The sequence below is a fragment of the Talpa europaea genome (genome assembly GCF_964194135.1).
Source record: "Talpa europaea genome assembly, chromosome: 13".
In the NCBI taxonomy this organism is placed as follows: domain Eukaryota; kingdom Metazoa; phylum Chordata; class Mammalia; order Eulipotyphla; family Talpidae; genus Talpa; species Talpa europaea.
Genome location: NC_140080.1, coordinates 11,571,380 through 11,583,987, shown reverse-complemented (window position 1 = coordinate 11,583,987; position 12,608 = coordinate 11,571,380). Strand labels below are relative to the sequence as shown.

General features: G+C 39.2%; 1 protein-coding gene across 1 annotated transcript in view; it reads left to right on the top strand.

Moving 5' to 3' along the window:
* Positions 1 to 12,608, top strand: part of PDE5A (phosphodiesterase 5A) — a gene marked incomplete at both ends in the record, with an annotated part of 113,575 nt that overhangs the window by 15,195 nt on the left and 85,772 nt on the right. The window contains 2 exons of the mRNA XM_084252122.1: positions 2,939 to 3,527; positions 12,012 to 12,101. Coding sequence (XP_084108248.1) covers positions 2,939 to 3,527; positions 12,012 to 12,101 — 679 coding nt within the window. The remainder of the gene's footprint in view (positions 1 to 2,938; positions 3,528 to 12,011; positions 12,102 to 12,608) is intronic.

Genomic DNA, 12,608 nt, shown 5'->3' with positions numbered 1-12,608 from the left:
AGAGTGTAATAATGTAGACAACAATATTGCATTATAAAATCATCAAACTTGCAGAGAGTAGAACTTAATTATTATCATCACTGAAAGAACATAATTACATAAAACATAGAACTTGTAATTATTGCTACAATGCCAATTTTATTAGTAATACATAAATTGTAATAATGGTGTATACATTGATGTGTTCACCTTAGATTATACAACAGTGTATATCAAATAAGTTTTTTTTTTAAAGATTTATTTATTTATTTATACAAGCACTGGGTACAGTCAGAAGCGCAGGAGGGTGAGAGAATTCACCAGAGCCAGAGCGGGGAGCAGAGCAGGCAGAAGGAGCGAAGTACACTGCCGAGGGGAGCAGCGGGCGGCAGGAGAGGTCTGCGCGCCATATGGGACCCTCTCCCGGCAGCCGGGGATCGAACCGGCGCTGCAGAGGCTGCGGGCAGCTTCACAACCCAGCGCTCAACTGCTGCGCCACCGGGGAAGCCCTCAAATATGTTTTAATTTGAGAAAGGAAGAAAGAAGGACTTGTTAAAGGAATCCAATTAAAATGGAAACAAATCAATGATGAGATTTTGAGTAGATCTTTATTGTAAGAAGTGGAAGTATAGATTATGGAAATAAATATATCTTAGATTTAATAAAAATCGATTATAATAAAATCACCATGCCAATTTTTAGCTTAAGCAATTAATCTTCTGATGAAAGTATACAGTGTCTTCCCCTTAGGTTTGACTTATGCAGCTAGACCATAAAGTCTTTCCCCACCCTCTAACCCCAAATACTTTTGACTTAATACTTGAAGTCTTCAGTTTTTCTAAGGACCTTTCTTAATCTAAACAGCTACTTGTTGGATTAGAATTCTTTTCCCAACTCTTTGCTATGTCATTATTCCTGTTGTTCTATCTTCATTTGTTTGTTAGCCTTTAATTGGGCATGTCCTTTAATTGTCAATGTTACTGTGCAATATTAACATCACTTTTCTCTACTTTGAGAATTTTTTTTGTATCTTAAATAAGAATTTCAATTTCAGTTTGCAGGTTTTTGCATTTCTGTAGCGTCTGAAATATTGAAAAATCATTGGGAGAGGATGAATAACATTCTTGTGAGGAAAGGACCATTTCATACAGCCCATATGTCTGTATGGGAAGCCTTGATGCCTGAGTAGAGGGGGCTGTAAGAGGGGATTAATAAGTGACTGTTTCGATGTTATTGTGATGTATGTTTTCCTATGCAGTCATGTAACTATAGGGACTGAGATAATCAATAATGTGGTCATGAGAAACCTCTTCCCCTATGTCTGGTGGTTAATAAAATGGTTGACTGAATATACAAGATCTTCTTTTACTCTGTAACTTAATCCTGAGTTCATCTCTTCAAGAAAATATCTAGAAATAAAACTTTTGTGAAACAATTATATGTAGAAATGAGAACACTTGAAAGAATTGTTAAGCACCAACTGTTTAATAAGGCATACAGTAGGCCCAGTCTGGTAGGTAAGGATAAATTAGCCACAGTCAGTTATGAGGGCTGCATTTACAGCATCATCAACAGAATTTGATTTTCCAAATCAACAAATATATCAGTATTCAGATATTTCAAAGACCTTTTGATGCAGCCAATTTAGGAGCTGTCATTGATTTATTCAGGCATATCACTGAAGAAATTTTTAATGAAGACCTACTGTGTGACAGGCATTTTCTCACTACAGGGGTTTAGTAATTTTGTGAATAAGATGAGCAGCACTGATAAAATTTGCATTAAGTGGAAGAAACTGACCAATAGGCTAATAAATGAGAAACATAGCTGGGGTGAAAATTCAGATCATGCACAGTGAGAACATGATATACTCAGGTCTTTCTGAGGTGGGGAGATCAGAGAAGACCTGTCCGGGCAGGCTGTGGAAGCTGAGACCAGCCCGGTGCAGGACCGGAGGGCCACATGGCTAAGAGGAAGCTGGAGGGGCCTGGAAGAACCGTGTTTTGTCCTCAGTTCACTGAGAAGCCCAAGTAGGGTAGTAGGAGGTGATTGGAGGTTTTGAAGTGGAGTTGACAGGACATGTCTGCTGGTTTGGATGTGAGTTGAAGGACACTGATTTAGAGGAATTCCTTCATGTTTGCTTTTAGTAACTGGGGAGTTGATGGTGCTAGTTATGAGGAAAACTGTCAGGGGAGAGATTGGAGTAAGATAACAGGTGGGGCATTAAGAAACTTGTTTTCACCATTTTTAAGTTGATGTAATTCCTAATGACTACGCTACATCATTAATCTTGTTGTTCTGTCTCCATTTGTTTGCTTTTTAATTGGACAGAACTCCCAATTGTCCTTTATTCCAGGAGTGGACAATCTAGAAAAACAGATCATTTTTACTAATGTTGAACAAGCATTATTAGGATAATATTTACGGAAGTCTACATTATTTCCACATACCAAATCAAATTGTTTCTATTTTCTATTTCCCCTTCTAAATCTAATCTGTAAATAGTGATAGATAGAATTATTTAAAATTGAGCATATTAGCTAACAAGCTCAGATAAGTATTTGTTTTAATTTTCAAATATTTAACTTGAGGAAAAGTGAATTTTGAGCAGCAAATCAATTACCTTATTTACATTTTCCTAAGACTATTGTCAAATTTAGTGACTTTCACGCATTACAAACTTCTGTTGAACAGAGCAGATTTGATGTTTGAGGTGTTTTAAGTCAGATATCTACAAAATATATGGCTATAGCAGTCAGACTTGATGAACATGCTCCTAGAAGCAATTGCCCTGTACAGTTTTTGTAAGGTAAGACTTAATAAACCATCTTATTTTTGTTTGCCACGAGAGAGGGAATTTCGTGTAACCATTTACCAGGAGATAAATTTTCGCTTTCAGGACAAGCCCCTTTCCTCCTTCCACGTTTCACAGGTCTGCTTGTTCTGTTCTGTTCTGCAGAGAAATGGTCAACGCATGGTTTGCTGAGCGAGTTCACACCATCCCTGTGTGCAAGGAGGGCGTCCGAGGCCACACGGAGTCTTGCTCCTGCCCTGCACAGCACAGTCCCCGAGCAGACAGCAGTGCCCCTGGGACACCAACCCGGAAAATCTCTGCCTCTGAATTTGACCGACCTCTTAGACCCATTGTTGTCAAGGATTCTGAGGGCACGGTGAGCTTCCTGTCTGACTCAGAAAAGAAGGAGCAGATGCCTCTAACCCCCCCCAGGTTTGACAATGAGGAGGGGGACCAGTGCTCAAGACTCTTGGAATTAGTGAAAGATATTTCTAGCCACTTGGATGTCACAGCCTTGTGCCACAAGATTTTCTTGCATATCCATGGACTCATCTCAGCTGACCGCTACTCCCTGTTCCTGGTCTGTGAGGACAGCTCCAATGACAAGTTCCTTATCAGCCGCCTCTTCGATGTGGCAGAAGGTACAACCCTGGAAGAAGCTTCCAACAACTGTATCCGCTTGGAGTGGAACAAAGGCATTGTGGGGCACGTGGCTGCCCTGGGGCAGCCCCTCAACATCAAAGATGCCTACGAGGTAAGAAGGGCATTATTGGGGTGCAGAGGGGTGGGAAGCAAAGGAGTGCACCATCAGACCACCACTGTGAATAGGGGGTATTGGAAACCTAGATGGAATCATTTGTATCCTTATTTAAATTTATTTATTTATTTATTTATTTATTTATTTATTTATTTATTGATGCAGTTTCTTTGCCAGTGTTTGAGTCAAGGATATGGGCCTTCCTTGTTTTCTCCTTAGTAATAATTTAACAAATTTCATCTCATAGTATTATTCTTCCATTTTATTTTTGCCATGTCTGTCTGTCTACCTACTTACCTACCTACCTAGCTACCTGCCTGTCTATCTGTTTGTACATGTGTATCTTCCTATCTTTGTTACCTCCACATAACTTTTTGAGGATTTTATGAGATTCTTTTTTTGTTTGTTTGTTTAAAGATTATTTATTTATACAAGAATTGGGGTACAGAACAGAAGCGTTGGAGGGTAAGAGGGTTCACCAGAGACGGAACAGGGAGCAGAACAGGCAGATGGACCAAAAACACTGCCTAGGGGAGAAGCAAGCAAGACAGGAGAGGTCTGCTGCGCCATGTGGGTAACCCTTTGGGCCGGCCGGGAATCAAACCCATGCTGCTGAGGCTGCGGATAGCTTCACGGCACTGTGCTTAACCCGCTGCGCCACTGGTGAGGCCAGATCTTGTGAGATTCTTAACCAATAGCCCCAAAACCTGTGACAACACCAAATCCAGAGTTTAAAAAAATTCATTCATTTATTCAGTTAGTCTTTGAAAGTCCCATTGATACCAAAGCCTGGCTTTGTTTCCATCCTTTCTTTTATTTGTTTTATTAAAATAAGTAAACTTATGAAGGTGTTCAAAATATGGAAATTGTCACTCTTTAATATTTCCAAGGAAAGCTTTAGTGTTTCTTTGACTTTTGCTATAGTTATTATGTAGAGATTTTTTTTTTTTTGGTGAACTTAGAGGTCACACTGTGATCCTTCCAGTTTCCCATTTAAAACAATCCTTTTATTGTAGAATTTCTTTAACACAATACCTTAATTGAGTGATACTTGGCATGTTTATGAAGTATGTTCTACTACCTTGAAAAAACCATTGTTCTAGCCGCCTACCTTCAGGTCCACATACAGGTCCTTGCTAATCAACTCTGATGGCTCCTCTTGGAATCTGAGAGGTTGGGCCTCCCTGGTGGCCTAGGGGTTAAGTCTTAGCACTACCACCCTGATGGCCTGAATTCAATTCCTAGTCAAGGAGCTGACCCACATGGCACAGCGGACCTCTCCTGACTCACTCACTGCTCCCCTCAGTGGTGCATTTCTGTAAATCCACCTGTTCTGCTTCCCACTCTGTCTCTGGTGAATACTCTCACCCCCCCACACTTCTGGCCTACACCCCAGTTCTTCTACATAAAAATAAATACATAAATTTCATTAAAAGAAATTTAAAAAAAAGTAATCTGAGAGGATGTAGCTGTTTGTATACCTGATATTCCTGGTGCCTGTCTCATAGTCAAGTCTTAATAAATATTGACTGAATAAAAATGATAGCGTATAGATAGATAAGTAGAACAGACGACAGGTCAGAGCAGATGCCAAGGAAAGTGTGGTAGGTTCTGGGAAGCAGGAGATGACATCCAGTTGGGGAGAAGGGGAAAGGTCTCTTTGAGGAACAATGCTTGATTTGGATCGTGGAAAAAGTAGCTAAGACTTTAGTAGACCGAGTTGTATGCATGATGAATTACAGATGTAAAGGGAAGTTTGAAGAAAAGGCAGGGAAGTTGGACTTGCCTAGAAATGTGTGGCTGGGTCATGGTCATATGGACAGTGAGGAGCTGTGAGAGCAGACTGCTGGGGTCTTGATGGGAGGCTGAGGGGTGTGTACAGGGTTTGGAGCCAAAGGGAAGAACTGAAGATGGTACGATAGGGGAACTGCTGTGATTTAGAACGCACTTAAGAAAGATGAATTTTATGGTGGTCATAGAATATACCAGGAGCAAAAATACTGGATACTGGAAGTATGGAAGATTTTTTTTTTTTTTAACAGTATGAAGAAGTCAGGACTAGAATCAGTGACCTTAAAGATCAGAAGGAGAGAGTGGATTTCAAATACACAAGTAGGATCTGCTGGACTTGGACAGCTATTGGGAGATGGAAATGAGTGGGATGAGGAGTCCAGGCTGGCTCCAGTTTTGACGTTGGGTGAATAAACAGTGGTAACTGGTGAATACCAAGGGCAGGGATTTGGGGAGAGAGATGTTAGTTAGGCAGGTTAAATCCTGCGATATTTTTCAGAACCCATTCTGTATAAGCAATCTGTTCAGCTTTGATTCTCCTTGGAGCTCTCTCTCCATGACTTGAGCACTGTAGTAACATCATACTGTAGCCGACTCCAGGAGGGGTATTAAGGACACAGCTGAAGGGTTGCTGCCAAATTTGCAGAATTCCCTTCCTGTCTTAGATGACAGCTGGGCTTCCTCTTTTCAATGGCACTATAGTCCCCAGTACGGTAGGATCACAAATATGCTGACGCTTTGCTGAAAAAGCCTGCATTTCTCTGCAGCATAGTCTTACTCGCCAGCTCAGAGAATTTCTCCATTCATGCATGAGTTGTATCCTCTTCTTATTGTCTTTAGAGTTTTACAATGTAATTTTGTTTTGCATTTAGTAATGATTTAATTCTTGTACTGCTGTTTAAAAGAAGCCACTGTCCTTGGGCCTCCCCAGTGGCCCAGCAGGCACCGCTGTGAAGCTGTCCACAGCTGTCCACCGCTGTGAAGCCTCTGCAGCTCGGGTTTGATCCTGGCCAGCCGGCGAGGGTCCCACATGGCGTGGCAGACCTCTCTTGTCGTGCCCGCTGCTCCCCTCAGCAGTGTATTTCGTTAGTCTGCCTGTTCTGTTCCCTGCTTTGTCTCTGGTGAGTCCTTTCACCCTCCCTTGCCTCTGGCCTGTACCCCATCACTCCTATAAAAATAAATAATTTAAAAAAGAAGAAGAAGAAAGAAGCCCAGTGTCCTTGATCTGCAGGACTTCCCGGGGTGAATCCTCTAGCTTGGATTCTTCTGGTTGCCTCTTTGCCTTTGGTACCCTTGTTCTGGGCCTTTCGTGACTCTGTAGAAGTCCTTTACTTCCTAGAAATTTCACTAGAAACTGTGAGGCTGACTGTGACATGCAATTTACATTGGAATTAAAAGTGGAAGTCAGTTAACTAATGGGTAATTCATTACTCAGCCCCACCCATGATTTGAATAAGAAAATATTGCCTTTCCTGAAAGTAGCCAGAATACTAAAAGTACACTCTAATCTTTTTCTGGGTCTTAGACCTTTAAATATGCAACTGTAAAAATCACACTCTCTCACAGTACCTCTTAAACTAATTTGTCTATGGAACACTAAATGTTGTAATGTGGCAGTGGAAACAAAAGAGTGGTGATAAAATGTAACAGTGCTCAGATTAAGCTAAGATTGGAAAAAACAGTCTCAGAGATAAAGTAATTGCAGGAAATGGTGGACATTTGATACACTTTTTAAACTTTGTAAAAGAATGATATAAATTGAGAATCCAGCTGTTTTATTACATATTCATATATTTAAAATATAAGAGAAAACCTGCAGCTGAGACTTGTGGTTCTTGGTTAGACCACAGGTACCAGTGAGAGGGTTAGCCCTGGGCCCTGATGATCTGTCATTTCTTACTGCTTCAGCGCCGCATTTATGTAACTCTTGTGACCGTGACACAGCGTTTATTAATAATAAGATATTAACACAGAATGGACAGAACAATATTATAAATATGTTAAACATTTTCCTTATATACGACAGCTAGATTCTCCAGTGTTGGTATGGGATTATATATTCATCACGGTTCTTTAGGGAAACAGCCTCTGGGATATACGTATTAATAGATTTGGAAGAGGTTTATTATAGGAGTTTGCCCACGTGTGTATAGAGGTCTACAAGTTCCACAGTCTGCCTGCCCTGTGCAAGCTGGAGACTCAGGAAGCTGATGGTGTAATTCAGAGTCTGAAGGCCATGTACAAGTCTGGTCCGGGTGTGAGTCTGAAAACCCAGGACCAGGAGCTCCAGGGGAATGCTAGGGGCAGGAGAAAATGGATGTCTCTGCCAGAACGTGGAGCTCAAAGCTGCTGGTCCTCTCCCTTTTAATCTTATTCAGGCCCTTGGGGAATGGGAAGGTGGCCTTGGCTTTTGTTGAAGATCTTACTGATTCAGATGCTAATCTCTCTGGAGTCCTCCTCACTCCTCACTCCTCACGGACTTTCTAGAAATGATGTTTTGCCAGCAATCTGGGTATCACTTTCCTCACGGACTTTCTAGAAATGATGTTTTGCCAGCAATCTGGGTATCACTTAGGCTGGTCAAGTGAATACGTAAAATTAGCCATCACAGATTGCCTCGAACCCCTCATTCCATGTCAGACAGAAGGCTTTAAGCTTCCCCAAGATTTCCTGTATGAAAGGATATATATCGTGAAGACACCCCTATTTCTTCCAAGTCAATTGCAATCCAAAATTGGAATGCATTGGAAAGCAATTGGGATGGGAAAAAAAAAAATAGGACTCTTCTGTTTTCATAGGAGAATTACTGTGGATTTTCTTGATTCCTAGGAGAAAGCTGGGGGGAGCTTAGGGAAGGGTCTTTTTGCCTGAGTGCCCCCCCACCCCGGTAGCTGCTCTTCCTCCCAAACCCACTTCATTCCTCCCATTTCATTTTTCCTCCAAGGAAATTTCCATCTCTTACCCTTAAGGTCTCTCACTTTCTACTTCAAGTATTTATCAAGATCATTTTCTAAAGAGATGAGCACTCTCAAATGAATTTCCAATTAATAGAATTATTTCCAAAATTAACTTCAGAAGAAATAATACCAGTAACTTTCAATTTTGGTGTGCCTCCTAATCTGTCTTTTTTTTTTAAAGATTTATTTTATTTATACAAGAACCGGGGTACAGGCCAAATGTGAGGAAGGGTGAGAGGATTCACCAGAGACAGAGCAGGGAGCAGAACAGGCCAACTGACTGAAACACACTGCTGAGGGGAGCAGCGGGCGAGACAGGAGAGGTCTGCCGTGCCATGTGGGTATCTCCCTGGTCAGCCAGGATCGAACCTGCACTGCAGAGGCTGCAGACAGCTTCACAGTGCTGTGCTCACCTGCCTGCACCACCAGGGAGGCCCAAGAATATTTTCTTACTAACTGTGTACATCTATCAAAATCTGGAAATATTGTGATAAAATATCATGATCAAATTGTAGTCATATTTAGTCATCTGTCCCATTAATGTCTTTATAGTTGCTTTTTCTCTTTGATCAAGGATCTAATCCAGGATTACATATTTTATACATACCTGTCATGTCTCTTTGGTCTCTTAAATCTGAGATAGTTTCTCAGTGTTTGTTCTTTCTGACATATTTTGGAGGCATACAGGCCAATTTATTTTGTAGAATGTCCTTCATAAATAATTTCAAGTTAGGCACTTTTGGCAGAAATACCATGATGTTGATGTTGAGACCCTGTTTGGTTTTCCATGCATCATTTTATTCTTCACTTGTTCTGTACCAAATGGGTGTCCTAGAATCCTTTTCATTTCTAATAACAACTTTGTGGAGTTAGCACAGATCCCACATTGAAGGACTCGGTCTCACCAGACTGCCCACCAGTTCAGATGCTACCTACTAACAGTGCCTCCCGCTGCCCAAACTCCCACAGGTTTGCCGGACTGACCGCAAACTCAGCAGGTATGCCCTTGGGCTCAGTATTTTGCCAGTCACTCTAGAACTCAGGAAAGTAATTACAGTTTTATTATAAGTGACACATTTCAGGAAAAATCAAGTGGGAAGGATGCTTAGGGCAGGGAGTGAGAGGTGAGAGGCCACAGAGATTCCATGCCCACTCCTGTGGCCTTCCACATCACAGCATGTGGTTCTTGTCACCAACCCAGGAGCTACCCCAACCTCATTGTCCTGAGTCTCTTACCCAGATTTTATTATATAGACATGATTGATTAAAATCATTAGCCACTAGTGACTGAACACAATCTCCAGCCCCCTCTCTTCTACTGAGGTCAGCAGTGGGACCGATCGTTCTAACCCTGTAATTAATCATTTGATTGGTTTCTCTGGCAGCCAACCCCATCCCTAAACTTACCTGGGGTCCTCTGCCCAATAACCATCTTAGAAGTATGAATTCAAGATGCCTGAAAGGGGCATCTTGAAAGATTTCTAATCACTCAGGAAATTTCAAGGGTTTTATGAGTTCTGTGCAAAGAACTAAGGACAAAAACCATATATATATATATATTATAATTCCACATATATTTAATATACATATCTTTTCAGGATACGCTTTCAAGAAGCATGAGAGGTTCACTTACCCAGTATTAATGATGTGCTCATAAATAGTGAAAGGAATAATCACAATTAATACAGTGCTTTATTTTCCTTTGGTGTTTCTAGAAGGGACTAGAAGTAACTATGTATATTGCCTTTACCCTGGGTGCCAAAATTCACTCAAAGTGATTTGGAAGAATAAGTAACCCCCAGCTCCTTCAATAAAGAATAAATTCCAGGGCTGCTGTTGATTTTAAACTTACAGTATGCACAGAAGAATCTGTGAAAGTCTTACTAATTTCAGCCTCTCAAACTTTGTTACTTTGATTAGTTTAATTTCATCCTCTTTTTTTTATACATTGGTTGTGGAAATTAAAATGTTTATTAACAAAATAGTTGCTGAAGATGCATTTTATTCTTATTTTGATTATTACCTTGTAGCATAATTTGCTGCATAAGTTAATCATATTTTATTTCCTTAATTCATTAATGTTAGTATCCTGTCTGCTTCTTTGAGCTACTTTGCAATACAGTATGTTATGGAATGTTTCTAAGAAACATTCCACTCAAGTTTTCTGTCTCAGTAATAACTTTGAGCATGTTTGTAGAAAAAGGAAAAACACAGTAGTGTTTATTTACAATGCAAAATATTTATCTGGTTTTCCACCATGTTGTAACTTTTTGTTTAAAATTGTCTTTAATGCCAAGGTTGGCTCTCGTGGGGGCAAATTGGCCTCATTTTTGACCCCAATTGATGGAATCTAATCTAATTATTTACTTCATTCACATCTTTGGCTTTGCATTGCTTTAGATTAGTTAAAAAAAATAGAAATGACCTTCAAAGAGGATGATTTTCCAGCGTGGCTATTCCATATTCTCTGAAGGGAATTCCAAAAGCAGAGGTTTTAGAGCAGCGATGCTATTATTAGGTTGAGCTTATAACTTCCCAAGGCTCCATGGCTTTGAAGGGAACAGCACTCATTTGAGTGTTTATGTCCTGGTATGTTTGTTTCCATTCTAATCTTATCTCAGGTATTTGTTGACTTCCTGGAGGAGGTTTTCCCACCTACCTTTAGGATTTGCTTTAAACTATAATAAACTAAAGAGATCACCTTTGATAACTATGATAATCACTTGTTTAATGAATTCTTTCATTTATTTAACAAATGCTTTTGCATTTCTGTGCTAAGTATTGGGAATATTTAACCCCCCACCCCTTTCTATAAAGAAGACTCGTACAATGTATAGTCAGATTTAATTTTCATAGTCTAAAATTTATGGAAAATAGCCTATACCTTTCCTTAGTTCTCATTTAGAAAATTTGAATTTGCTTCAAATTCTTTTGTGATTTTTGAACGTTCAAGATATACCTTGTGAAAGGGGAAGATAGTAAGAAGATTGGAGAGTTGCAACTTCTTTATACATACCAAGGGAGAAACAAAAGATTTCATCCTATGAATATGTGAGATAGAAGTGCAGAATATTGAGGAAATATATTAACAGCTATTACATGGAAAGTAAAATCAATAATGGAAGTTTGCTTTGGTCTTTTAGAAAAAGTTTCAGAGCAGAGATGCATTTCTTTTGGAAGGCACAGAATAATAATAACAATAATAATATAATAACAATAATAATAATATAATAACAATAATTATAACAATAATAACAACAACAACAACAACAATAATAATAACAACAATAATAATAAAAACAAAGTAAGGTGAGAACAGGCAAAGTACAGAAGTGGAAAGTTACCAATTTTTCCAGAATTTAAGTAAGGCTATCTAATATTTTGGATTTCCTATATTTGTGAACATTGAATCCGTTAGAAAAGAGAGGGCGCCAGTACTGTTGTCAGCTTTATCTCTGATTCAGCTTATCTCAGGCTCCCTGGTTCCTGGTTGTGCTCTCATCAGAATCTGTATTTTTTTTATTTCTCATAAATACTAACTGCTAAAAAATACATTGAATTTGTCTTTGTCGAAGATGATATGTACTGACATGATCTGGTGCCTTTCACAACGATAAAATTTAGAGTAACAAGGTAAGTGGAAGGTTAGATTTCTCTAATCTTATAAATCAGAAAAATCCAATCAATCTTTGAACAGGTCAGTCATTAAATTGAATTTATTTTTCCTTACTAGGATCCTCGGTTCAATGCAGAAGTTGACCAAATTACCGGCTACAAGACACAAAGTATTCTTTGTATGCCAATTAAGAATCACAGGGAAGAGGTAAGCCAATTTTCCATTTTATAAAGGTCATTCAGAAACATTTTTTTTAAAACAATTTTATTTTACTTTGCATCCTTTGGAAATAATACTATAGTGATGAGATAACGCTAAAGTACTTGAATGTTCTGCCTAATATTTTTTGTATAAACTTTAATTACAGAGTTGAATCCTGTAGAGACTTGACTTTGATTTAGGAATAAATTTTAGTCACATCCTTATACCCAACTCCAAGGAGCTTATTCTCTATCATTGTGGTCACAACCCATTCATTTCTTATTGTATTTTAAGTGTCTGAAGAGTACTTGTTTCACATGTGGTTATTTATTTGCTGAGGTCATCAGCTAACCTTTTTTGGATTTAAAATGAGATTTTGGGAAAAAAATGGAAAGTAGATAAAGTTCATTGTAACATGACAAGCAAAGGAAAATATGTTGGCTTGTATTTCACCTAACTAAATAATTTGGATCTGTTAACACTGAATTCTCTTCTCGTTTTACACTAATTTGA